At 53.4% G+C, this 25,889-nt stretch overlaps 1 protein-coding gene across 1 annotated transcript in view; it reads left to right on the forward strand.

Moving 5' to 3' along the window:
• Positions 1-25,457, forward strand: part of ANKRD13A (ankyrin repeat domain 13A) — a 37,661-nt gene extending 12,204 nt beyond the window's left edge. Inside the window, exons 2-15 of the mRNA XM_062182611.1 lie at positions 2,679-2,811; positions 4,134-4,258; positions 7,279-7,324; positions 8,165-8,308; positions 8,847-9,036; positions 12,285-12,351; positions 13,661-13,742; positions 14,558-14,619; positions 15,615-15,745; positions 16,315-16,472; positions 17,735-17,848; positions 20,829-20,989; positions 22,590-22,657; positions 23,645-25,457. Coding sequence (XP_062038595.1) covers positions 2,679-2,811; positions 4,134-4,258; positions 7,279-7,324; positions 8,165-8,308; positions 8,847-9,036; positions 12,285-12,351; positions 13,661-13,742; positions 14,558-14,619; positions 15,615-15,745; positions 16,315-16,472; positions 17,735-17,848; positions 20,829-20,989; positions 22,590-22,657; positions 23,645-23,840 — 1,677 coding nt within the window. The 3' untranslated portion in view covers positions 23,841-25,457. The remainder of the gene's footprint in view (positions 1-2,678; positions 2,812-4,133; positions 4,259-7,278; positions 7,325-8,164; positions 8,309-8,846; positions 9,037-12,284; positions 12,352-13,660; positions 13,743-14,557; positions 14,620-15,614; positions 15,746-16,314; positions 16,473-17,734; positions 17,849-20,828; positions 20,990-22,589; positions 22,658-23,644) is intronic.
• The last annotated feature ends 432 nt before the right edge of the window (positions 25,458-25,889 follow it).

Below are 25,889 nucleotides of genomic sequence, written 5' to 3' on the forward strand. Positions count from 1 at the left end.
GGCCTCTCCTAGGTCTCTTTTTTTAACCCAAGTTACCTGATTTGTTTTGGCATACAGTTGTTCATAATATTCCTTTATGAGCCTTTTTATTTCTGCAGAGTTGGTAATAATATTCTTTCCTAATTTTTTTTACTTGAGTCTTTTCTCTTTTGTTATTAGTCAACAAAACATTTAGATTGACTAAATGACTGACAATTAGATTTTGTTGACATTTCAAAATATCAATTTTGGTTGTTTTGATTGTTTTCTGTTTTGTATATTTCCCTTCCTCATCTTTACTCACTTTTTTTTTCCAATTAAATTATTTATTCATTTTTTGGAAAGGCAGAGAGAGAGAGAAGGAACAGAGACAGAAAACTCTCATCTGCTGGTTGACTCCCAAATGCCCTGAACTGCCAGGGTTTTGCCAGGAAGAGGACAGGGAACTGGGGGTTCAATTTCAGTCTCCATGTGGGTCGCAGGGACCCCACTACCTGAGCCATCAGCAGCTGCCTCGCACGCGAGCAGGAAACTGGAATCAGGAGCAGAGCTTCTTGATCAAGGTTAGGGTGGTCCCAAGCTCTCTCTACCCACCTGGAGGCCAGAGGCCCACCCCCAGCTCTCGGTTTTAAATGCTTTCCCCGACCCGAACCCCCATTTGGAGAAAGAGGGAGACAGGAGCGGAGGCCGTGAGGAGTTCCAGTTCAGCACGCAGCCCCTGCTGCTGTGTGGCTTATAGGTACAGGACCCCTGTGGTACAGAACAGACAACGTTAACAACTTCCTGTGCGTGGTTTTTGCACATCCTATGTGAGGGCCGCTCCTTCGCTCCTTCGCCTGAGACCTGTTAGTTCTGTTCTGAGGTGTGAACTCCCATAGAGGAGTTTCTCCTCTCTTGTGATAAACGCTAGGCGCCTCCCATGTGGCAGGCAGTGTGCTAACCCTAGCACCTTTCATTTGGATTGAATTTGTTAGGTAAGAAAATGCTTCGTTTATATAATACGTAAGTAGGTGGGTAAACGAGTTTGGCTGACTCTTTCCTGCTGAACTCCAGCTAAGCTCGTAGCTTGTAAGTTCATAGCCTGGTCGGATTTAGAAGACAGTGACAGGTGGAGCATTCCTAATCCACAGTTCTGAAGTCGGAAATGAGCCAAAACCTGTCACGTTGCTGTTCCGAGGTTTCTGGTTTCAGAGGATTTTGGATTTTCAGATTAGAGATGCTCACCCAGGAGAGTCTATTGCAAGTATATTCAAAAACTCCAAAGAGCTGTGAAATCTGAAACAGTTCTGGCCCAGGCATTTCAGGTATGGGATGCGCAACCTGTATTGATTTATTTGAAAGGCAGACTGACAGGGGGTGGGGGAGGTGGGGCGGGATGAGTGGGGGAGATTGATCAATCCAAAGATCTTCCATCCTCTGGTTCACTCCCCAAATGGCTGCAATAGCCGGATCTGGGCCAGGCTGAAACCAGGAGCCCGAAACTCCATCCGGGTCTCTCACGTGGGTGCAGGAGCCCAAGGACGTGAGCCATCTTCCGCTGCTTTCCCATGCACATTATCCGGAAGCTGAATCAGAAGTGGAGCAGCTCCCCAACTGCTGCTCTCATGGGATGCCGGCGTTGTGGGCTGCAGGTCACCGCGTTGCCCCACCACACCTGCCCCATAACGTTCCTCTATAGATGTGCGCATGCGCCTGCTCAGCCCAGGCCGCCCCTCGCCGGTGGGGCCCGCAGGTGTTGCTGGATTCTGTGTGCTACTTCAGAACATCTGAAACTCGGTGCACAGCCAGGAGCAAAGTGTTCTGGTGGGAATCCAGCCAAAAAAATCTCATTTTATTCTGGCCCGAATTATCTCCTGTTCTTTCAGTTTTGATTACCGTTTTATACTTCCTGTTCTAGACTTGAATGCTGATGTGGGCTTGAGAAATCCCCTGCGTTCTGAGTCCTGGGGCAAGCATTTATCTCACGAAGGCCCCTCGCCTTATTTGGACTGAATCTGCGTGTCGCCGCGGGTGTCAGGTTGTGTTGGGTGCTCTGAGGCGTGTTGGGTGCCAGCGCTTGTTTATTGGGCACTGATCTTTATAGAAAAAGGAACTCCGTAACCGTTGTCTTTATTCATAGTCCTCAACTCAGCTCAGACGCAAACCTTTTTGTATTTGTTGTTATAATTGATGCGTAAATACTGTTCTGGTTGGTTTTTTTAAAAAAATTGTTTATTTGAAAGGCAGAGAGAGAGGGTGAGACAGAGGTCTTCTACTCCTTGGTTTACTCCCCAGATGCCCCTGACACCTGGGGCCAGGCCAGGCTGAAGCCAGGAGCCAGGAGCTGCATCTGGGTCTCCCACATGGGTGCGGAGGCCCAAGCATTTAGGCCATCCTCTGCTGCCGTCCCCGGTGCATTGGCAGGGAGCTGCGTTGCCCCACCACACCTGCCCCATAACGTTCCTCTATAGATGTGCGCATGCGCATGCTCAGCCCAGGCCGCCCCTCGCCGGTGGGGCCCGCAGGTGTTGCAGGGCGGCAGCCAGGACCAAACCAGCGTCCTGGTATGGGATGCTGGCGTAGCAAGCCGTGGCTCACTGTGCTGCATCACACAGCTGGCCCCCGTTTTCTGGATTTTTTCTGCTCAATGTGTCCCTGAAACACATGGCCACGTTTCGTGTGACACACCCGGTTATGTGAGGCTGGTGTTTCCCTCACAGAATGTGGAGGCTCTGGATCCACGAGGGCGAACCTTGCTGCACCTTGCTGTTTCTTTGGGACACCTGGAGTCTGCGCGAGTCCTGCTCCGACACAAAGCGGATGTGACCAAAGAAAACCGCCAGGGCTGGACAGGTAAGGCTCCTGGAAAATAATCTGATGGCGCTCCGTTTGGTGTGTCTTTCTGAACAGGGGCCAGTCCCAACCTTCATCCTCCTTAGAATCCTCTTTCTCACAGGGGCTTGCTCTCCTGGGACCAGGGCAGGGGGGAGGAGCTGAGAGCTGGGGCACCAGGGTGGGGGAGGGGGGGAGGAGCTGACAGCTGGGGGACCAGGGCGGGGGGAAGAGCTGGGAGCTGGGGGGCCAGGGCGGGGGTGGGGAGGAGCTGACAGCTGGGGGACCAGGGCGGGGGGGAGGAGCTGGGAGCTGGGGGGCCAGGACGGGGGTGGGGGGGAGCTGAGAGTTGGGGGACCAGGGTGGGGGGGAGCTGGGAGCTGGGGGACCAGGGCGGGGGGAGGAGCTGGGAGCTGGGGGACCAGGGCGGGGGAGGGGAGGAGCTGGGAGCTGGGGATGCTGCAGGCTGAGCTGTGGCCCGGTGACTCCTCACCCAGAAGCAGCTCTCAGTGTGAATCCTTCCTCCCACGGGAGAACGTGGAGGCCAGCTCCCCCTGGTGACGATGGTGGTGCCGCCGCTGAGTCTATCAGGATTAACACGAATAAAAAACAGGGCTAGAGATACCTTCTAATGACATCCTGGCATTTCACGTTTTTGTGAACTCTTACCATTGGTCAGAGCATAGAGGCAGTGAGAGAAATAGAGACAGACGGATCTTCCATCCGCTGGTTCACTCCCTGAGTGGCCACAGCAGCTCGGACTGGGCCAGCCTGAAGCCAGGAGCTGGAACTGAATCCAGGTGTCCCATGTGGGTTGGCAGGTGCTTGAGTCGCCCCCTGCTTCCTCCCAAGGTACACACCAGGAGGAGGCTGGGACGAGAGCAGAGGCAGGACTGGAGCCGAGACACTCCGGTGCAGGATGTGGGCATCTCAAGTGGCATCTACTCTGCCATGCCAAATGGCTGCCCCGGGCAGAGCAGCCCCCTGCTACCTGCAGGGTGCTCACAGGCATAAGCCCTGTCTGCCGGGTCTTCCCGTCACTAGTGCTGCGTGGCCGCCCAGCTAAAGCCAGCTCTCGGAAAACACTGTCAGGGACAGCGGTGAGGGTGGGGGCACAGCGAGCAGGGAAGAGGTTTGAGCAAGAGGCCGAGTGCTCTGTTTTTCCTTCCTCTTTACTTAGAAGCCGGTGATCAGAAGTTGTGATCGTATATGCTAAAGGTGGACCACAGCCACTAAAGCAGGCACTGGTCTTTGGTCTATAGAGACCTTTTCCAGTCTGGCTTTGGAGTTGGTCACACAGCCTGAGACTCCTCAGTGATCATTGTCACCCTTTTGTTCTCCAGTTTTACACGAGGCTGTGAGCACGGGCGACCCCGAGATGGTGTACACGGTCCTCCAACACCGAGACTACCACAACACATCCATGGCCCTCGAGGGAGTTCCCGAGCTGCTGCACAAGATCCTCGAGGTATCCACAGGCGTGTGCCATGCCGTCATCCGGGCTAAGTGCTGATCCAGCAGCTGGAGACACTGCGTGACGGCCTGGCACGCCTTCATAAGAGCTGTGTCAACAGTCTGTATGGTGCGAGCCGCAAACAGTGCTACTTCTCACCTCTCCAACTTGTTGAAGTTGGGGGGCTGTCACAAATTATGTTTCTAAGTCACTGTTTTGCTTAACCCCTTCTAAGTGCTATGTAAAAATTATAATTGAAGGGTTGAGCATTGTGGTGAATCAGGTTAAGCCAACCCTGGGAGGCCCACATTCCATCTGGAGAGCTTGGGTCAGTTTGTAGCCGCACCACTTCAGATCCAGCTTCCTGCCAGTGTGCCGTGGAGGCAGCAGATGACAACGCAAGTACTTGGGTCCCTGCCACACGCGTGGGAGACCTGGATGGAGCTCCTGGCTTTGGCCTGGCTGAGCCCTGGCTGTTGGGGGCATTTAGGGGATAAAACAGTAGGTGGGGGCTCTCTGTCGTCCTGTCTCGTAGCACTCTGAGCACGCTAATCTCGAGGCTGTTGTGGTGAGCATCAGTTATAGTCTAGGGATTTCCAGGGCTCGCTGAGGCCCGGAAGTCAGCAGGCAAGTTCTTCTTGCCACCTTTGTCACTGCTACCCAGTGGTATCTTGCAACTTCTGATCCATTGCCTTAATTTACAATTCTTGGCTTTGGGGCAGTTTGTTTGCCTTCTGAATTAAGATATATGCACTATATGATACCCCGGACCCTTCCTTCCTTTTCTTTTTTTCTATCTCTTTCTTTCTTTCTTATATATTTTTTATAAGATTTATTTATGTATCTGAGGGAGTTACAGGGAGACAGAGGAGACACAGAGAGAAGTCTTCCATCTGTTGGTTCACTCCTCAGATGGCCGCGACGACCAGTGCTGGGTGAAGCCGAAGCCAGGAGCCAGGAGCTTCTTTCAGGTCTCCCATGCACTTGGGCCATCTTTTGCTGCTTTCCCAGGCACATCTGCAGGGAGATAAATCAGAAATGGAGCAGCTGGGACTCGAACCGGTACCCATCTGGGATGCCAGCATAGCAGGTGGCTGCTTTACCCACTGTGCCACAGTGCCGGCTCCTAGACCTTTCTTAAAAACATTAACTTATAGGCTTATGATTGTGTTGGAAGATGGTAGCCATTCTTCAGATAAGCTTTGTTATTTGAAAAACCCATCTTAGCACTGTCCTGTGTGCAGGACTCCCCAGGCAGCAGCAGATAAGAAAGTACCTATTTTCATATTTGTTCTCAACTTAGGCATGGAGGTGAGCTATCCCATTCCCAATGAGCCCCCAAGATATTTGCTAGGAACATCAGTTTACAACTTGAGTCAGAACAAATCTCTCTCTCTCTCTCTCTCTCTCTCTCTCTCTCTCTCTTTTTTGTTGACAGGCAGAGTTAGACAGTGAGAGAGAGAGACAGAGAGAAAGGTCTTCCTTTTTCCATTGGTTCACCCTCCAGTGGCTGCTATGGCCAGTGCACTGCAGGTGGCACGCTGCGCCGATCCTAAGCCAGGAGCCAGGTGCTTCCTCCTGGTCTCCCATGCGGATGCAGGGCCCAAGCACTTGGGCCATCCTCTACTGCCTTCCCGGGCCACAGCAGAGAGCTGGACTGGAAGAGGAGCAACTGGGACAGAACCAGCGCCCCAACCGGGACTAGACCCCAGAGTGCCGGTGCTGCAGGCAGAGGATTAGCCTAGTGAGCCACGGCGCCAGCCCAGAACACATCTCTTAAGAAGAATCAGTAGCTCTATTGAGACGCACAATCTTGTTACAAGCAGGACAATCAGTGCTCATTATTTGAGCGCCCTCTAAAAAACTTTCTGTGCCACTCAAGCAAGGACATGTCCAAGATACTCATGTCCCATGGCCTGCAGTGGAGCCCATGCTGAAATGTGGGATGGTGGTGTGCATTGCTACAGACAGGTGTGCAAAGATTCACTATGTTCTAATAACTGACTGCAGGAGGAACTAAAAACATCACTTTGCCCATCTGACAAAGCAGAAAATGACTTGAACATGCAATCACCCTTCATTTTAAAAAATCTAGTGTAAAAGATTTTCATGGTTTTTTTCCCCCTCTGTATTGATCCATAGCAATGGGCTGCGGGCACTGCTTGCTGGAAGGGGGGCTCTAGGCAGCCATGAATGATGTGTATACTTAGGTGGCACCAGAGGCTGTAGCTGACGTCCGGCCTTAAAACACTGTCTCCTTATAATGTACGCCGGCCTTTCTAATCAGCCTCTTCTAGGTTGTCATTGGAATCCTGGCTGGTTTTACTCCTGGGGGGATTCCCGGCCTTCCCGCCCCATCCTCTGTAAAAACCACAGCGGATCTCTGAGGGTAGGAGAGGGGACAGAAAATCCCCCGGCACCCCTAGCCTTTCCTTGTCTGCTGGGACCGCTGGCCTTCCTAAGTGGCTCCTGGAGAGCGTGCCGCAGAATTGACGGTGGGTAAGCAAGCCCGGTGGTGCAAAGCTTCCGATCCTCAAAGTGGGAGAGGAGAGTGGGGCGAAGGCTGCGGCCTGGAGGGAAATCCGCTGCTGGTGGGGTGCTGGCCGGCCGGAAGGCTCTCGCAGTTTCTGAGTGGTCGGCACGGAAAGCCTTCACGGTCAAGTTCCCCGTGCCAGGGCGGCCGCTGACCTTTCTCCTCTGTGCGTAGACTGCGTTAGCCCGCTGCCTGGCTGCACTTAACCCATCTTCCCAGGCTGACTCTGTTACTGCTGGGAAGCTCCGCCCCCGGGGGCTGTGACTCGCCCCCGCTCCCAAGCCTGCTCCTTTCTGGGTGAGCCCTCCTAACGACAGACTTTATTGCTAGGAGGATAGCAGCCGGATAAGAAGGAAGTATCCAGTTCACTGGGTTTGAACCTTGTGTCTTCCTACTTCCTCTGCTCTCGGTTTTTCTGATTTTAAAACTCCGCTAACCCCTGCTATGTGCGTGTTCCATTGCCGGCGCCAAGGGTAACCTGTGTGCAACCTCTGTCCTTTAGGCTCCGGATTTCTACGTGCAGATGAAGTGGGAGTTCACCAGCTGGGGTGAGTGTCTGTGGGCTTAGGATTTCTCTCCATTTCCACATCGCCCTAGCCAGCATGTAGATTGGTTTTTTTTCCTGTAGAAATGTTATGCGCATTTTTAAAACAAATCTGGAGAATGCCTAGAGAAGGAGGAGGAAGGACAGTGGCCCCAGTCCCTCCTGAGTGACTGCTCTCCATACCCTGTCCCCTGGCAGAAGACTTGGGCCCCAAGCACTGCCCCCACCCCCAACCACCACAGTGTACTCATTTCCGTAGTGTAGTTCAGCGTGAGTCTTTTAAGCCTGTTGGTCTAAGGGCAGCCTCCTTGATGGCTGGCTTGTTCCAAGCGGCCATGTTTCTCCTAATGTCACTGGAAAGGTCTGCCTGGGACAGTGTTTCCATGGAGGTTCTCCTTAGATTCCTCCCAGCAGTCCTGTTCCCAAGGAAACATGCAAATGAGGTAAAGAGAACCTCAGATTGTTCGGAGACACCAAAGGACTCTTTGCTGATGCAAATACTCTTTGCTGATGCAAATGATCACCGTGGTTTCGGGTTTTCGGAACCAGCAGCGCTTTTGAGGATCTGGTGTTTGGAAGGGCGGCTGTGACTGTGGCCATTTGGTAGCCCCTGTGGCAGGCAGCGAGTGGGGGTCGTTGCAGGACCTAGAAGACTCTTGGGAAATTCACTGCCGAAGGAGCAGAAGATGCAGCTGTATTTTTTGCTGACTTGGCATGTGACAAGCGGGCGCTGGGGGGGTCCAGGTCTGTCTGCCAGTCACCATCTCACCCGGACCCTGATCTCCCGGGCTGGGTATTCCGCCCGGCCCTGGGCTCTTCTCAGCCGTACGCTTCTCTCCTCCAGTGCCCTTGGTCTCCAGGATATGCCCGAATGACGTCTGTCGCATTTGGAAAAGTGGGGCCAAGCTGCGCGTCGATATCACGCTGCTGGGCTTTGAGAACATGAGCTGGATAAGAGGGAGGCGCAGCTTTATATTTAAGGGAGAAGGTGAGTGAGCCCAGCCTCACAGTGGCGGCTGCAGCTATGTGACCCAGCGACCCGTACCCATCCTCCTCTTAGTCCTCTCTTCCCATCTGGGGCGTGTCTGTTGGTTATTCTTATTCATTCTGCTGCTCTCTTTGCCTCTCTTAGTTCTCCCCTGGCACATGTCACTCACCCCCTGCACACGTGTCTGTCTCATTTCCTGGGCCTGCACCTGCTGAACAGTCAGGCCTGATCCTCCCCGTGGGAGAGAGCAGTGCACGGTCACCCGGTGGTGCACTCAGGAGGGTCAGTGCTGTAACGATCGCTTTTGTAAAGGACATGGGTGAGGTGTGTTGCTAATCCAGGGTGCAGAAGGCTGCATCTCTGGGGAGGATGGCCCAGAGCCCCCTACGGATATGGAAAACCAGCCAGGAAACCCCTGGACAAGTAGGTAACTGATAGTGCGCCAGGCTTTATCAGGCAGCAGCCGGCAGGACAAACGGGAGAGACGGTGCATTTGCTTCTGCGCTGCATCCACTTCTGCCCGGGTTTCCATCCGCAGACAACTGGGCCGAGCTGATGGAGGTCAACCACGATGACAAAGTGGTCACCACCGAGCACTTCGACCTTTCCCAGGAAATGGAGCGCCTCACTCTGGACCTCATGAAGCCGAAGAGCAGGGAAGTTGAGAGGCGGCTCACCAGCCCCGTCATTAATACCAGCCTCGATACTAAAAATATCGCTTTCGAAAGGTACGCATTCAGGTGCTCGGTTTTAACATCTACCCGTAGTCCTGCCATCTTAGTGACATGTATGTATGTACTGGAATTTCGGGTGGGTTGGGCTTTGGTTTTTTATCTGATGTCATGAACACGAGGGAGTGTTAAGAGCTGATCTCCGAGGAAACAGAAACCGTAGCTGACAGCTGACCTCATCCGTCATTTGTCTTGCATACTGGTTAAGTCTTGGAGAGGTGTCTTCATATCCTGCTGTGGGCCCTTTCGAGGGGCTTTGCCTGAATTGATTTTCATCTGGGTATTTGTGGGTCCACAGCACGCCCTAGTCCCAAACCTTGGAGTTCTGAGTTCCCAGAAGCTAGAACTGACCCACTGCTGAATTCACTGGTCCTGTATCAGCGACATGCACACACGGCGCATCGCTCAGTGTGGTTCTCCTCCCCACCCGGGAGCCCCAACAGTTTATAGCGAGAGGCTGGAGGGCCTCCAATGAGCTGGTTAACGAAGATGAGAGCGCCATCGCTAGCCATCCACCCCGGGGGGCGCACTGGGGACGCAGAGGCCGGCCTAGCCTTTCCCGGAAGTGTTTCTTCCACGGGACACTCTGCACCGAGGGAGTCCACAAGAGCCCTTACTATTTGCCTAGGATGTCACATCCAGCTCTCTGCAGAGCACAGTAGCACAGCCTGATCTAGAACGGACACCGTTACCCCGAATGCAGGCTTGCTTTCCTTTGCATGAATATTCTGTCCTCTCTCGATTTTCCTTTGTTTCCCACATCAAATCGGTGAGTGCAGCTGAGAGGTTTTTGTTCAGAGCGCCCTCTCCCGCTCACGCCCATCACGCTGTGCAGCGAGGGCACCCGTAGCAGAGGAAGAAGGTCGAGGCTGCTGCCCCCCACCACAGCCCATCAGTAAGGAGAGAACTGGAGCCCCTGCAGGGAGACTAAGTGAGTGTGCGACCTGGGGCAGGCGGCCCCGTTTCTCCAGTTTTCTTTCTTAGCCAAGAGGAAAACAAGGAGTCGCCTCTCCATGAGGTTCCTAAAGTCCATGGTGCTGAGCCGTCACCAGGAGAGACAGGGCGCCCTGTGTGGCTCAGCAGCGCAGTTGCCCGAGCCCCCGTTGGTTGGGAAGTGTGAGGTATGGGCAGAGCGTGGGGACTGCTGCCTGGCACCCCACAGAGTGCACACGGGAGATGCCAGCCCGTCGCTTTTGAAGGCACACCGAGTGTTTGCTCCCAGGGTTTTCAGAGAGTTCAAGCGAACTCTCTTGCCACTGGCTTGCTGAGAATTCTGGAAGACAGCTGCTTTTCTGATGGGCCTCCAGTGTGCGAGCAAGGATTTGAGGCGCTCTTCAGGGTGAGGTTTCCTGGTAGGGAAAGTGTGCACCTCTGCCTCCAGCCAGGGGTGTGCGTGTCCGTTTGAACTTGTGAGGTGTGGCTCTTCCTGTGTTGTGACGGTCACGTTTGTCCATTCCTCCTGACCTGTGACTCGGAGCTTCCCGCTTGTGAATTGACACCATTCCCTGGTGAATTTTTTGCCTGTAGGGTGTAGTTTCTGGTTCCTCTTCTCTGCTCACCTCAAACACAACCTCCCCGGCCACCCTCGCGGCCTTTGTCCAAATGAAGTAGCAGCCACCAAGACACAGGCCTACAGAGTGGCCTTTGGCTCCAAGGTCCTGGTGGAGACAGGCAGAGCTGCGGATGGCACGAGGGCAGCCGTGGTCTCCAGCTGCCTCTGCACGCAGAGCCCATGCAGGCCCAGGGGTCGCCAGGGCCTTGGTTTCAAGACGGGGTGTAGACATGGAGCTTAGGAACTGGCGTGCGGTCGGAGTGGGAATGCAGGGGGCAGCAGCGTGCCGAGCTTAGCCCGTCCTCGGGAGGAAGGTGCAGCTCTGCTTTTTCAGCGTAGGCGAGGGCAGGGGAGCAGGTAGTGTCACCCTTCAGTCCCTCTGAAGACTGTGCAAGTGCCAGGAAACCAGGATTCCCCGAGCCCAAACCTTAAGTGGCGCAGGCATAGCTAAGGGACAGAGCATGGACTTAGATAAAAAGGACTCCCCTGAGCTTGAATTACTGATGACTGGCGGGAGGCTGGTTCCTTCGTCTGGTGGGGTCCCTGACCTGCCGTCCCCGGGGCCCGTATTTTGTTTCTGAAGCATCAGTTGGAGCGAGCTAGCATTTGGCGCGGTCCCCTTAGGACTCTCTTTGCTCCTGTGGGGTCACGTTACACTAATGGTAGACAGCTAAGGATGACGGCAGCTCCGGGCTCTCCTTTCCCTGATGGGCTAAAACACACACAGACAGCTCCTCATGCCCCATCTGCACTGATTTCACCCACCAAATCCCATTAGAAGGAAAGCCGACCGTGTGGACCCACAGGATGCAAATGAGCACAGCTGTTGCCTGTGACCGGCTCACCTGCTGCCTCCCTCAAGTCAGAGCGGCCACGTGGAGCTAGGATGTGATGTCCTAGACAAAGAGCAGGGCTGGGCAGGGCTCCCCGCTGAGTGGGACCAGCCGCGCCTCCTGGCCGCCCTTGGCTCCGGAGGACGTTTTTCTCAGGAGTACGCGGAGTGGGATGACGGGGCCACGGGGCCGGCTTCCAACCCTGCAGCTGTGGCTGGAATGCTGGGCCGCGTGATTGCAAGCAGCAGCTGGGCTGACAAACTGCCTTGAACATTCTTTCCCCTGCCACACGAGACCCGACCCACGTGCGTGTCACCGGCCATTTGCAGGCATCCATGGCTTCTCCACGCAGCTCGCCCCAGAGAGGGGTTCCTGCTGCACCGGCCCCTTCCCGGGGGCTCCCTGGTCTGAGATTCCTCGATTGAGAGGCAGCTGCTTGTGGAGCGAGAGCAGCTGATGGCCACACCCACAGTTCCGACGCCCCGGATAAATGCTCTCACCCAGATCCACCTCGTGGCGAGCCCTCGGACGCTGGTCATCTTCACTTAAGTGCTTGAGGACAGCTGTCCAGTAAATGTCACCACCTTTGTCCCCAATGCTGACAGTTTTTGTAAAGCAGCCAAGAGCTGAGGCTCTCTATGCCTGGAGTGAGGCTAATTGATTAATAACTGTGGGAGGGGGTGGGGGGGCTACGCCATCTGGCATTGGCGGCATCCTTTTGAGGACAATAGGACCTGATTTCCAAGTGTCCTTTACTAACTTAAGCTGGGGGAAGAGAAAAAGCAAACTATAAAGGCTCAGGGATGGATCTGAATGGCATGTTGTACATGTGGCAATTTGTGGTGTTCACTTTTTATCAGAACTAAATCCGGATTCTGGGGCTGGAGGACAGATAAAGCAGAAGTTGTTAATGGTTACGAAGCAAAGGTAAAAGGCAACTCTTAAAATAAGATTTACTACAGCTCTGTAGCTTCTGTGCAAATGAGGAGTCTGTCGAGATGTTTCTCATGCATCCGTACCATGAAGACGCTCGGGGAGTGCGTCCTGTCTGGTGTCTCTCACTTGGAGTTTTTAATCTCATTTGACTTTGAGAAAACGCGGCAGCCTGTCCTGAGGAGGGCTCTAGCTATGCCAGAGAAACAGTGCTGTAGAGAGGAGTGCGGGCGCCAGCTGGCCCGGCAGGAATGCCTGCCAAGTAGTCACTCTTTTAATTAAAAAGGAGAAAGAAAAGAAAAAAGGGAATGATTGGACTTCACGTGCTTGTTCATCTTTTAAAAACAAAAAAGTTAGTAGCTCCACTTTTTTTTTTTTTTTTTAAGATCAGCCTGATTTTAACAACAGGCTCTCAGCCCACCCCGTGACATTGTCATTGTGAAAGTGGAGACGGCAGCTGGTCTGCAGGTCCCCTGGCGCTCTGTCGGCCCGAGGCTCCCCTTGCTGGCCTTGGCTGAGCCCTGCGGTCCTGCCTGCACTGATGGCGGCAGTGGGCGAGCCAGCTGCTGCAGAGGCCTCTAGTGGAAGCTGATGTCAGGCTCCGCAGAGATGCATTTAGAAACAGTCGCCCTGGCGCCGAGTGGGCGTGTTCTGCAGCGCTGAGCATTGGGCGTCCGCGTACGGCTGATGCCATCAGTTCTCTGGCCACTGCTGCCTTTGACTGCCCAGCCCACCGTCCTCCTCGGTTGCCCTTGACAACAGAGCATGCGTTCTGGCAGTCAGAGAGCTTTTTTGGCCCTAAGAGGGGGGTACCTCTCCCACTAGTGACTTGCTGGCTGTCCCCAGATCTCACAGATCTTGAGAACCTGGGTCCCTCCCTCTTCCTTGTGCCCAGCAGGTGGCTGTCAAGGTCCAGGCTGTCAGCCGATCCCCCCACATCAGTAGAAGCGCGTGACAGAGGCTTGCATCCCCTTAGTATAAGAGAAACCCAGGCGGGCAGCCTGAACCACCAGGCGTTTGTTTGAGTTTAGCAACAAGAAGCGCAGGTGGAGGACACAGGCTGTCCACGTCAGCTCCTCCTCCCGTTCACACTGTCAGAGACGGAAAGCAACTGCCGATGCATTTCTTAGTTGACAGTCTGTATATCTTCCCTGCGGGAGCCTCATGATTGTTAACCATTTCTCATTTTTATTTTGCTGATTTTTTTTTTTTCTTTTTGCTTCAGCATTCTTGCTCTTGCTGTGCTTAGGTTCCGAGTTTTGATTCCCTGTGTCACTGTTTTCTTTTGCACACATCTCTCAAGGTTTACACAGTAAACAATGTGAGTGTGATAACCAAAATCCGCACAGAACACCTGACGGAGGAGGAAAAGAAGCGATACAAAGGTAACGAAGCCTTGGGTCGTCTGGGGCTAAAGGGCTCAGGGTCTGCCCATCCCAGCCCTGCCTTCTTTTGTACAAAAATGGCCTCAGAATGACTCATCTGGGAGAGGTTTCCCCATTTGGCTGCAGCTGTAATTAAAGCCATTCATGTTTATGAAGAACAATGTGTTGGACTTGGCCAAAAAAGTAGAGGAGGACATCAGAACCGGTGGTGTAGTTCCGTCACTATGGTGCACAACCTGGACGGAACGTGGGACTCCGAGCCCCACAGCGCCAACATGTGGCTGCGTGCGGCAGCGCTGCCAGTTCTGGGGCCCTGGGAAGTGGCCCACCCTCTGTGCCTGAGTTTCCTCTGCGGTGAAACGGAGGGATCCTCACCTTCCTGAGAGTTCCTGGGAGGATCGGGCACCGTTCCACTCACAACCCTTTAGAACGGAGCCTGCAGGGTGCAGGGGGCGTGCGGCAGTTCCCAGCATCACCACTGCTGTTCCCATGACTCCAATCCGGCGGGCAGAGCTGAGGCCCCGAACATGCGGGTCCCCAGGGGCCAAGGTGGGATCGGAATCCCTACCTGGGCTCTTTCCACTCTTCTGTTTGTTTAATTTCTTGTCACTGTTTCTCTAGTTCAGAGCCTAATCAGAAGTGCACTACACAGCATCACTCAGCTTAGGGTTACTGTGGGTGATTTTGTCAGTCTGTCCACAAATGGATTTGCTAGGCAGGTGGCTTGGATCAGAGACCTTAATAAAACAGGATGAGGGTGTGTTCTGTAGCACAAGTCAGATGTGAGATCAGACACTGACCTTTCCCCTCTGTAGCGGACAGGAACCCTCTGGAATCCCTGCTGGGAACAGTGGAACACCAGTTTGGTGCACAAGGGGTAAGTTGAAGCACCGAGCTCCCCGTGCATTCTGATGAAAGGAGAGGATGCCCCGTGCCTGAGAGGGCGTTTACTGGACCCTGGCTGGGTGGTTTATTTGGAAGGGGTAAGGGGTGTGCCCAGGCCAGGAGTGGGTGGATTCATTCGGAAGAAAATTAGAAGGGGGGGGGGAGTCTTTGAAAATAAAGCTTTTAGAGGCGGGGGTGGTGATTATTGAACTCAAGTGCTTTCTTTCTCTCTTTTACTATAAGCTAGGGCCTCCGTATATAAATGGAACTTAGGATTTTTTTTTTTAATTTATTTTATTTATTTTGAAAGGCAGAGTTAGAGAGGGAGAGACTGAGAGAACTTTTCCATCCCCTGGTTCACTCCCAAATGGATGCATCAGCCAGGGCTGGGCCAGACTGAAGCCAGGAGCCAGGAGCTTCTTCCCGGTCTCCTATGTGGGTGCAGGGGCCCAAGCACTTGGGCCATCTTCCACTACTTTCCCAGGCACATTAGCAGGGAGCTGGACCTGAAGTGGAGCAGCAGGGACTTGAACTGGCATCCATATAGGATGCTGCATTGCGGGCAGTGGCTTAACTTGCTATGCTATAGTGCCGGCCCCCATCTCTTTATAGCAGTTGTAACACAGCACGACATGGGTTCCATATTGGGATGTCAGTGAGGGTCGGAGAGATGAAACAGTCCTTCTTGTAGCAAGCTGGGTAGCAGAGAGCTAGCGCTTAAACCCCGAGTCTCCCAGACCTCACAGGTGATCTCTCACCTCGTCTTCTCCTTCTTCCTCGTCTGTAACCAGGTAGTTACAGTTCTCTTAAAGCAGAACAATCCATCAGGCTCACCAGAGAGTTTGGGACCGCCTTTGCGGATGTCACTTAATTCCAAAGGGTAGTGACAAGATCCTCCTGGCCTGTAGCTGGTTAGCGTGGCCGGCTGCCACAGAGGCCGGGGCGCTGGGCCTCAGCACTCTAACTTTCCCGAGTTCTGGCTCGCAGGACCTCACCACGGAATGTGCCACCGCCAACAACCCCACGGCCATCACACCCGACGAGTACTTTGACGAAGAGTTCGATCTGAAAGACAGGGACATCGGAAGGCCGAAAGAGCTGACCATTAGGACACAAAAGTAAGAGCGAGGGCGAGCTGCCGCTCTCCCCTTAGGGCCTGTCTCTGAAGTCGTGCTGTGTATCGTAGGGTGCTAGGTTCAGTGGGCACCCTGCCCTTTGCCTTTCCAATGTATATATGTATCTACTTTAAAATTTTGTTTTAGTCTTATTTGAGAGAGAAGTAGAGAGACAGAGGGAGAGACCTTCCATCTGCTGGCTTATTCCCCAAGTGCCCACAACAGGCAGGGTTGGGCCAGGCCAGAGCCAGGAGCCCAGCACTGGGCCACCACCTGCTGGCTCCCAGGAGGTGCATGAGCAGGAAGCCGGATTGGAGGCGGAGGTTCTGGGACTTGAGGCAACTCCAACACGGGATGTGGGGTCCCGAGCACTGAGTTCACTGCTGTACCAAACACCGGCTGGAAAACCACTTATCTGACACAAGCTGACAGTAGACGGCCCCCACTGTCTGGTCCGAGGGCAGGCTGAAGTCCTGTGGTTCTCCTTCCGCTGTAGCTTGGAGCCGGGAGTAAGGCGTGGTCTGGCCTAGGGCATGGCAGGCCCTCAGCTCTGTCTCGGTTGAACCCTGCAGGTTCAAGGCGACACTGTGGATGTGCGAGGAGTTCCCCCTCTCCCTCGTGCAGCAGGTCATCCCCATCATCGACCTGATGGCTCGGACAAGCGCTCACTTCGCAAGACTGAGAGATTTCATCAAACTGGAATTCCCCCCTGGATTTCCCGTCAAAATAGGTATTCCTATGCAAGGTTCAGGACACGTGTCCGTTCTGTTTTGTGGGTGACACGATGTGTTCTGGGGCACTGGCACACTAAGGCACAAAGTAGCATACAACAGAGTGGAATAGGTCAGAATTGCTTTCTGGTTTAATTTGATTTAAAGAAGTGTCATGATTCCTAGTTCATTTTGCATGTCAAAATTGGGAGGTCTCTAGCCAACAGTTATTTTTTTGTTCTTGTTTCTTTAAATATTTATTTATTTATCCAAAAGACAAAGTTAGAGAAGGAGAGACAGAGCAATCTCCCGTCTGCTGGCTCACTCCCCAAATGGCTCAGCAGCTGGGGCGGGGCCAGGCTGAAGCCAGGAGCTTCATCCAGGTTTCCCACGTGGGTGGCAGGGAACCCAGGTCTTGGTCCATCCTCTGCTACTTTCCCAGGCGCCTTAGCAGGGAGCTGGTTCAGAAGTGGAGCAGCCGGGATGCAAACCGGCGCTGCAGACAGTGGCTTAGCCCACCACGCCACAGCTCTGCTCTCCCACCAGCTCCCTACAGCTGGCGCTCACACAAGGAAAGAGGGAAATAACCCGAGCTTTCGTTGCTTCAGTGCCAGAGCTCACTAGCTGAGGATGGGGGACTCCCAGGTCCCTGACGCACACGTGTCGCCACGCTGTGATGATGCACACGACTCGCGCGGAATCTTTTTTTTTTTTTTTGACAGGCAGAGTGGACAGTGAGAGAGAGAGACAGAGAGAAAGGTCTTCCTTTTGCCGTTGGTTCACCCTCCAATGGCCGCCGCGGTAGCGCGCTGCGGCCGGCGCACCACGCTGTTCCGATGGCAGGAGCCAGGTGCTTCTCCTGGTCTCCCATGGGGTGCAGGACCCAAGGACTTGGGCCATCCTCCACTGCACTCCCTAGCCACAGCAGAGAGCTGGCCTGGAAGAGGGGCAACCGGGACAGGATCGGTGCCCCGACCGGGACTAGAACCCGGTGTGACGGCGCCGCAAGGCGGAGGATTAGCCTAGTGAGCCGCGGCGCCGGCCTCGCGCGGAATCTTAACTGTGCCGGGCGTGTACTCATCACACTCGAATCCTGGCTGCGTCCCCGCCTCGCCGTGATTGGCTCTGAACGCGTTTCCCGCCTGTACGTGGGGGACGGCCGTTAGGAGGACGTCACACTTCCAAAACGGGCAGGGGTGGTGCCAGCCCCGTGAGCACGCAGTTAGCGATGGCTGGGATCCTCCACAGTAACGTCTGTTTGTAAACACACTCATTTTGTTAGAAATCCCCTTGTTCCACGTCTTAAACGCACGGATCACGTTTGGCAACGTGAACGGCTGCAGCACTGCCGAAGAATCTGCCTCTCAGAGCGTGGAAGGAGCCCAGGCCGACCCAGGTAAAACGAGGGTAAAAAATACAGCCACGTATTTTACTGGTTATTCAGTTTGAAATGAGAGTACCTTTTGCAGTAGGCCTCTGTGCTGGATGAGAGAAAATGCTTATTCAGTGTAAACAAAGACAACCAGTGGTGTAGTGGACAGAGCTTCCCCAAGTGTGTGTAAAGGACTTAAAAGATGCACACATCCTCTGCACAGGTTTGAGGCAGCCTTTGTTTAACACAGTATTAGTGTATTCTTTTTTTTTTTTTTCTTTTTTTTTTTTATTTTTTGACAGGCAGAGTGGACAGTGAGAGAGACAGAGAGAAAGGTCTTTCTTTGCCGTTGGTTCACCCTCCAATGGCCGCCGCGGTTGGTGCGCTGCGGCCGGCGCACCGCGCTGATCCGAAGCCAGGAGCCAGGTGCTTCTCCTGGTCTCCCATGGGGTGCAGGGTCCAAGCACTTGGGCCATCCTCCACTGCACTCCCGGGCCACAGCAGAGAGCTGGCCTGGAAGGGGGGCAACCGCGACAGAATCCGGCGCCCCGACTGGGACTAGAACCCGGTGTGCCGGCGCCGCAAGGCGGAGGATTAGCCTAGTGAGCCGCGGCGCAGGCCAATATTAGTGTATTCTTAAAAATCAACTAAGGTACATACCACAGCATGCTGCCATTTTAACCCGTTAAGTCCCAAGTTTTCAATTCTGTATTTCAGCGACATAGTATTTATTTCAAAGTTCCCATAAGTGGTGTATTTGTTGCTTAAGTTTCCACAGGTGTCCTCTGTTTAAGGCGGTTGGACATAATGGGTTAAGTGTGCCGCAGTCTCCGTGCAGTCTGACAGACGCGTGCCTCTGTGTCACCTGTCTGTGCACCCCGGAGCTCTTTGTGCTCCTTTGCTGTTGATCCAATTCATATTTTGATGTTACTATCAATGTGTCTTTTTAAATTTTTTGAAAGGCAAAGTTAGAGAGGAGGGAGACAAAATCTGTCTGCCGGTTCACTCCCCAGATGACCACAACAGCCAGGGCTGGGCCAGACTGAAGCCAGGAGCCAGGAGCTCCATCCTGGTCTCCCACATAGGTGCAGGGGCCCAAGCACTTGGGCATCATCCACTGCTTTCCCTGGTGCATTAGCAGGGAGCTGGACTGGAAGTGGAGTACAGAATGTCACTGTTACAAGCACCGGCCTAACCTGCTGTGCCACAACACTGGCCCCAGTTTTCTTAATTTTATTTCCTAGTTGCTAATATATAGAAATATAACTGAGTTTTGTGGTTTGGCCTTGTAACATAACTGGGCCGGCACTGTGGCATAGTAGGCCAAGCCTCCACCTCCACCTGTGATGGCCAGCATTCCACATGGGTGCCAGTTCAAGTCCCAGCGGCTCTACTTCTGATCCAGCTCCCTGCTAATGGCCTGGGGAAGCAGTGGAAGATGGCCCAAGTGCTTGGGCTCCCACACCTCCATGGGAGACCCAGAAGAAGCTCCTGGCTCTTGGCTTCAGATCTGCTCAGCTCCAGCCGTTATGGCAATTTGGGGAGTGAACTGGCAGATGGAAAACCCCTCTCACCGTCTCTCCCTCTCTAACGCTGCCTCTCAAATAAATAAATAAATCTTTGAAAAAAAAAATCTTTGCTTACATACATGATCATGTGATCTGTGAATAAAGAATTTGCTTTTCTTCCACTCTTGACACCTTTTCTTTTTCTTGTCATGTGGCTCTCGCTAGGACATCCAGTGCAGTGTTATGTAAATTGATGAATGGACATCCTTGCTCCTTTCCTGACTTCAGGGGAGGAAGGATTGTTTCACCGTTAAGTATGATGTCCACTGTCGAGTTCTTTGGTAGATATTCTTTATTAGATTGAGAAAATTCTTCCCTTTCTTAGTTTTAAGTTTTTATCATTAAGCACTGCTTTGTAATATGCTTTTTCTATAGCTATTGAGGTGGTCATATTGTTTTCTCCTCTAGTCTGCCAATAATGCTATATACATTTTAGTGTTTAGTGTAAATGAAGCCAGCAGTACCATTCTTCCACTCCCACGTGACAACATAGTTGGGTAATAACAAGCATTCCTGAAGTCGCACAGCAAGGGAACGCTCAGCCGCTCTTGGCAAGCAGAGTACATGGGTGACACATCAATAAGATCATCTGGCACTATGTGGTCACTTGAGGGTGAACACGCCCCAGGACCTGGCTGTCCCTAGGAGTGTACCCTAGAGACACTTATGCCTTTGGGCTCTTCTTGCGACCCCAGTACTGTTGGTATCTGGAGACTCCCCGGATGCCCCCAGATCACAGGATGTGCTCACTGTGCTGTAGGAGAGCAGTGGAGCAACTCACGCACAGCAGTGAGAGTCATGCGCAGCCACATGTATCAAAGCCGGGGCGTCTCAAAGCACGTTTATGTCAAGTTCAAAAATGAGCTCAAACTATTAAGACCGCACACGTGTGGAAGAAGCCCAGCGAGGAGCTTAGCTGGTGAAGCTCCCCGCCCTGAAGTGTTCACCCCTGCAGGGGAGGCTGGACGTTGTTAAGAAGGGTGTGCTTGGGCCGTGTGAGTGGAGGTGGTGGATCTCGGGCTGGGGGAGACACCCAGGCATTCGTTACGTGTTTATAAAACACCTTGGGGCGACCTTGTGTGCACTCACACGTACACCTACACATGACACTGCTCAAAGGGACACAGGCACCGGCTACCTCTGCGGTTTGGAAATAGAGCAGGAAGAGAAATCCTTACTTCTCATTTCACCGTCTTCTGCATTTCTCTACTGACTAGATATTAAATTTTTTTTTGACTAGGCTTAAAAAAATCAAAGAAAAAAGCTGTGTTCTGGTACTTCTCTGTCACTATTCTTCCTCGGAATCTCTCACACAGTAGCCAACTTTGGTTATTACCATTTTGATCCTTTCTTTATAAAAAACAATTTCGGCGGGAGTGGAGTGGAAACGTACCACAGTGCACTCACACGCTGGGCTGTCTCCTTTGATGTTTCAGCTTCCTCGGGCACCAACTTCGAGGTTGACCAGTCTGTGTTTGAAATTCCCGAATCTTACCACGTTCAGGACAACGGCAGGAATATGCACGTGCAGGATGAAGACTATGAGATAATGCAGTTTGCCATCCAGCAGAGCCTGCTGGAGTCCAGCCGGAGCCAGGTGCTTTATCAGCATAAATGCCGGGGCTTGGGAGCGGGAACCCCCCGGTTTGGATTTTGGCCAACTGGAAAGACTTACTCTAAAGAATAAGTTGGCGTGTTCCTGGTATTTACATATACATTTAAATATTTATGTATAGATACACATTTAAGTTTATTTGTTTGAAGGGGAAGGAGAGGAGAGAAATCAATCTTCCATTCACTGGTTCATTCCCCACATGGCCACAATAGCCAGGTCTGGGTCAAGCTGACAGGAACTACATCTGGGTCTCCCCCATGGGTGTCAGGGCCCCAAGCACTCAGGCCATCCTCTGCTGCTTTCCAAGGAAGATTAGCAGGGAGCTGGATTGGAAGTGAAGCAGCTGGGACTCGAACCAGGGCTCCTAACGGATGCCAGCATCAAAGGCGAAGGCTTAGCCGGCGGCCTCACACTGTTGGCCCCGGATTGTATTTCAAGTGCCTGGTCTTTTCCAGAAGCTTTTACTGTCAGAGACCATCTGCATTGACCCCAGGCAGCATCCTTTGTTTTCAGAAAGAAGACATCTGTTAGCCAGGTAGCTGATCACTGTGTATTTGGGGGCATGCTTGTAACTGTCTAGTAGAGAAGCCATCGATTCGTGCCAGTGCACACAGCACCCTTTGTGCCAGCAGTCTCTGAAGAAGGTAGTGCTGTGGGCTTGAATCCCTGCTCCTCCCCGGGAGCAGCAAGCCTTGTGAGTGGTTGCACTCGGTGACTGTGTGTGTGTGTTCACCTTACAGTCCCTGCGGGTCTCCCTCCAGGCATCATTTGCTGCCAGTGCCCAAGCTCAAGGGCTGCCCCCCACCATCAGCCCCTCTCATGCCCTCCCTCTTGTGGCCAGAGGGCAGGGCTGGTCTCGCGTGTATCCGGGTTTCCTGCTGTCCATTTGTTTGCTGGTTGGTTTCTTCCATCTTTACTCAGCAAGTGTTTGCAGGGTGCCTGCTTTGTGCCCGGGCTGAGGATTCCTGGGTGAGGGCGGCCCTGGCCCCCGAGAACAGTCCCCTGCTCCAGCGTTTCCAGTGACTCCGGCTCTGGCTTTCGGGCCTCCCTCTTTTTCCTGCCATCACGGTTCATTCATTCCCAGGCCTGTTCACTTTTCTGAGGCTGCTGGGTGAGGGTCAGCGTATATCCTGTGAGAGAAGACCCAGCCCCACAAAGTGGCTGGCACCGTAGTCCACTTCTCTCCGGGGTGAACGAGCTTGGCTTTCCAACGTGTCTACACAAACCTCGCCGACCCCAAGTTTTGACAAGGGGAGTAGCCAGTGTCAAAGATGACAAATACTGAATTATGTCCTCTAACCTTGCCCGAGAGTTACCTGCTGTGGTCATTTAAATTTGCCCCAGGTTGGCTGTTCTTGGTCAGTGGATTCTGTGTGAGGTTGGGAGGGTGTGTCTGCTCACCAGACACCCTGTACTCTATCGTAAGCCCACGCCCCAGCTGACAGCTCGTTGTTGCTGCAAGGTAAGCCAGGCCCTGTTAGTTCCTCAGGGCGGGGAGGTGAGTGCTGCTCTCACGTGCATTGTCAGGAGGCACCTGCTCCTTCCAAGAGGTATTCACGTCCATCATGTTTGTTTTTGCCAGGAATTTTCAGGACCAGCATCGAACGGAGGGATCAGCCCGACACATGCCTACGATGCCCAGTACGAGAGGTAACTGACGCCATCTTGGCGACGAAGCGCAGGCTGGCACAGGCCGTGGCTCGGCACCTGCCTACAGGAGAGCTTTGAGGTGTTAGCCTCTTGCTTCCTCCTGTGCTGGTTCCTCGTTAAACAAGCTGGAACCCCCTGTGGTGATTTCCAGGGGGTGGTGTGGGGGGGTGGTGGTGGTGGTGGTGGTCGTCATCGTGGTGGTGGGGGGTGGGGGGATGGCTGGTAGCATCCTGACGAGTTCACAAGTCAGTGCCTCTGGCAGAAAGCAGAAGATGTTCTCTGGCGGCTGTGATCTGTGTGTAGGTGTGCATGGTCACCCGGCCTGGGTGCCGGCAGGGGGGGATTTATAAAAAAAATTTTTTTTTAAAGATTTATTTATTTGAAAGGCAGAGTTACAGAGAGGCAGAGAGAGAGAGAGAGAGAGGTCTTCATCCACTGTTCACTCCTCTGGCAATGGCCAGAGCTGGGCCCATCTGAAGCCAGGAGCTTCTTCCGGGTCTCCCACGTGGGTGCAGGGGCCCAAGGACTTGGGCCATCTTCTGCTGCTTTCCCAGGCCATAGCAGAGGAAGAGGAACAGCCGGGACTAGAACCAGTGCCCATATGGGATGCCAGCACTGCAGGCAGTGGCTTCACCCGCTATGCCACAGCACTGCCCCCTAAACAATTTTCTAAGGAAAAAACTGTAAAGATTCGTTATATGAAGCATTTTCCTAGACTTCAGCCATACTTGAAAGTCTCCTGATGTAGAAGCTGGGTTTTGCTTTAAAACAGATCCAAGTTCACTTCGCAGCCCCATCCCTGGTCTGGGCAGTCTCCCACCTGGATTTAGCACCTACAGCCCCAGTTCCGTGGGACTGAAGGGCGTCGTGCACATACAGTGCCTGGCACGGTGTGCACTTGGTGCGGAGGTAAGGAGCGTGGTTGCCATCGCCACCGTGGTGATGGTAGTAATGACCGTCTCTTTTTTTCCTGGTTTTCCAACCCAGGGCCATCCAGGAGAGCCTGCTCACCAGCGCGGAAGGCCTGTGTTCCGGCAGCCCGGGCGAGAGCAGCCGCTTTGACAGCGACTTGCAGCTGGCCATGGAGCTGTCTGCCAAGGAGCTGGAGGAGCGGGAGCTGCGGCTTCAGGAGGAGGAGGCCGAGCTCCAGCAGGTCCTGCAGCTGTCGCTCACCGACAAGTAGCCCCTCCTGCCCACGGGCCGCACAGAGCAGAGGCTCTGGGCTGGGTGCAGCCGCTTCTTTCTGCAGAGGTGCAGGGCCTGGGCCCCCAGGCCCACCCTAGCCGATCCCCAGAGTGGAGAGGGGGTGAGGGGAGGACCTGGGTTGGCTCGCAGGTCACGTTCTTACTACCAGCTTCCGACAAAACCTCCCTCCCCCCGCAGGTTTGTAGGTTGTTCTTAGGAAGGCGTGGTAACAGCGTCACTACAGTCAGGGTGCTTTGACAGACAGCGGCACCGCCTTTGCAGAGTGTGGTTTATGAGAGTTTGAGACACTTCTTTACCGTTCACCAAAGAAATGGGTTGTGCCGATCTCCTCTTTATTTTTACCTTTATACAGGGTTTTTAGGACATTCCCATTATATTTCTCCATCTCACTCCACTCCTTCCACTCCCACCCAGCTAACGTTAGAGGAGAGATGTACAGGATCTATTTTAGATTATGGGTAACTATTTGCATCAAATGAAGATATACAGATGACCACGGATGTTGCCTTAGCCTTTAAAATTACTAATGGTTTCAAACCACCTCAACTCCACTTACTGAGGATCGGTCTGATTTGAATTTGTAAAGGCAATTCCTTGGAGAGCAGGAGCCCCCAGGCAACATCAAAGGCAGCTAATCCTGTCCCTGAAGGAGCAGCTAGGGGCACCTGAGGCTTGCAGGCTGGCCAGAACGCCCACGGAGGGAAGCCACGGGTGTGCAGGCGGCACCTGCCAGAGGGAGGGCTGGGTGTGCAGATGGAAGGGGAGCTCCGAGTGCAGCTCCGTGCTCTTCACTCAAAAGGGAAAAGGATGACTCCATGTTGCTTTTTAGAGTTCAAATCAACATCTTTCCGGATAAATATATTTTTTAACAGAATGTTTTTATTATTTTTAAGATATAAAAATGACTACTCCCATCAGTAGCAATACAAGGTTATACATTTTAACCAGATCTTCTCAGGCATTTTTTGGATACCTTTAGTAGCTCACTATTTTGTGTAACCCTCCTGTAAATAACTACCACCCAACACGCAGGGCCCTGGGGACGTGGCTGCGGCCCCTCCCTCTGCGCTGAAGTCACCTGGGAAGCAAAATCTCCTGTTTTGCGTCCGTTTCCTCTGCTGAGCTTCTCTCGGGCCAGGAAGAGAAACCCTATAAAGGGCCGTTCCAGTTACCGTCGGTATCATACAGTTAGTGTTGCCAGTAAGACGTCCTGGACGTAGACTGTGCCCTTAATTCTACTGAACCGCCTGCCTCTGGTCACGGTCTGACCAGGGCCCCTTCCCCGCGCAGGAGGCCAGTCCAGGCAACAGCCCTGTGTTGCCAACACGCAGCGTGCGTTTTGTTTACTTGGCGTTCACGGGGAGCGAAGACCCTTCTTGGGAAGGGCCGCAGTTAGGCCAGGTCATCTGCTCACCTGTGTGCGTCGTAGGTGACGTCTGTGTTTGCATTCCATGGCTCTGCTTCCCCAGGAAGATACTTACAAGGGGACCGAGCCCCGTGTCAACTCATTGCAACGTTTTTCATGTATGTGTTCACTCTTAAAATGCAAATAAAGACTGCTTCCTCAGAGGGTGCTCCTACACTATGTACGCAGCCTCTGAGTCTCTCTCACAGGGCCTTCTCCTGTCACAGTGCACCCACACTTCCCCGTGATGCACAGCAGAACCTCGGCTGTCTGTCACCGCGAAGGTGGCCTGCTCTCCACCTTCCTGCCCCAGGGAGGCCATCTGCCTGCCCCACGCTCCGCTGCCACCTCCTCCTCCCGGGGCACCAGCTCTGGGGCTGTCAGGCCAACATCAAAACCAAGAGAATGTGCCCTCCCCCTTGAAGACACAGCGCTCTGTGAGGCTGTCCCTGGGCGTTCACGTGATCCCAGAGGCTTCCCTACTCATCCTACACCCCCCAGGTAGGATGCCTTAAGAACAAAAGGCCCTGATCGATACCACCACCTGGCTTCTAGCGATGAGGCTTCGGTGGTGGTGGGAAGCTGTGAAGGAGCTTTTTTGCTTTGGGGGGAAAAGTACAC

Source organism: Lepus europaeus, chromosome 23 (genome assembly GCF_033115175.1).
Source record: "Lepus europaeus isolate LE1 chromosome 23, mLepTim1.pri, whole genome shotgun sequence".
Lineage (NCBI taxonomy): Eukaryota > Metazoa > Chordata > Mammalia > Lagomorpha > Leporidae > Lepus > Lepus europaeus.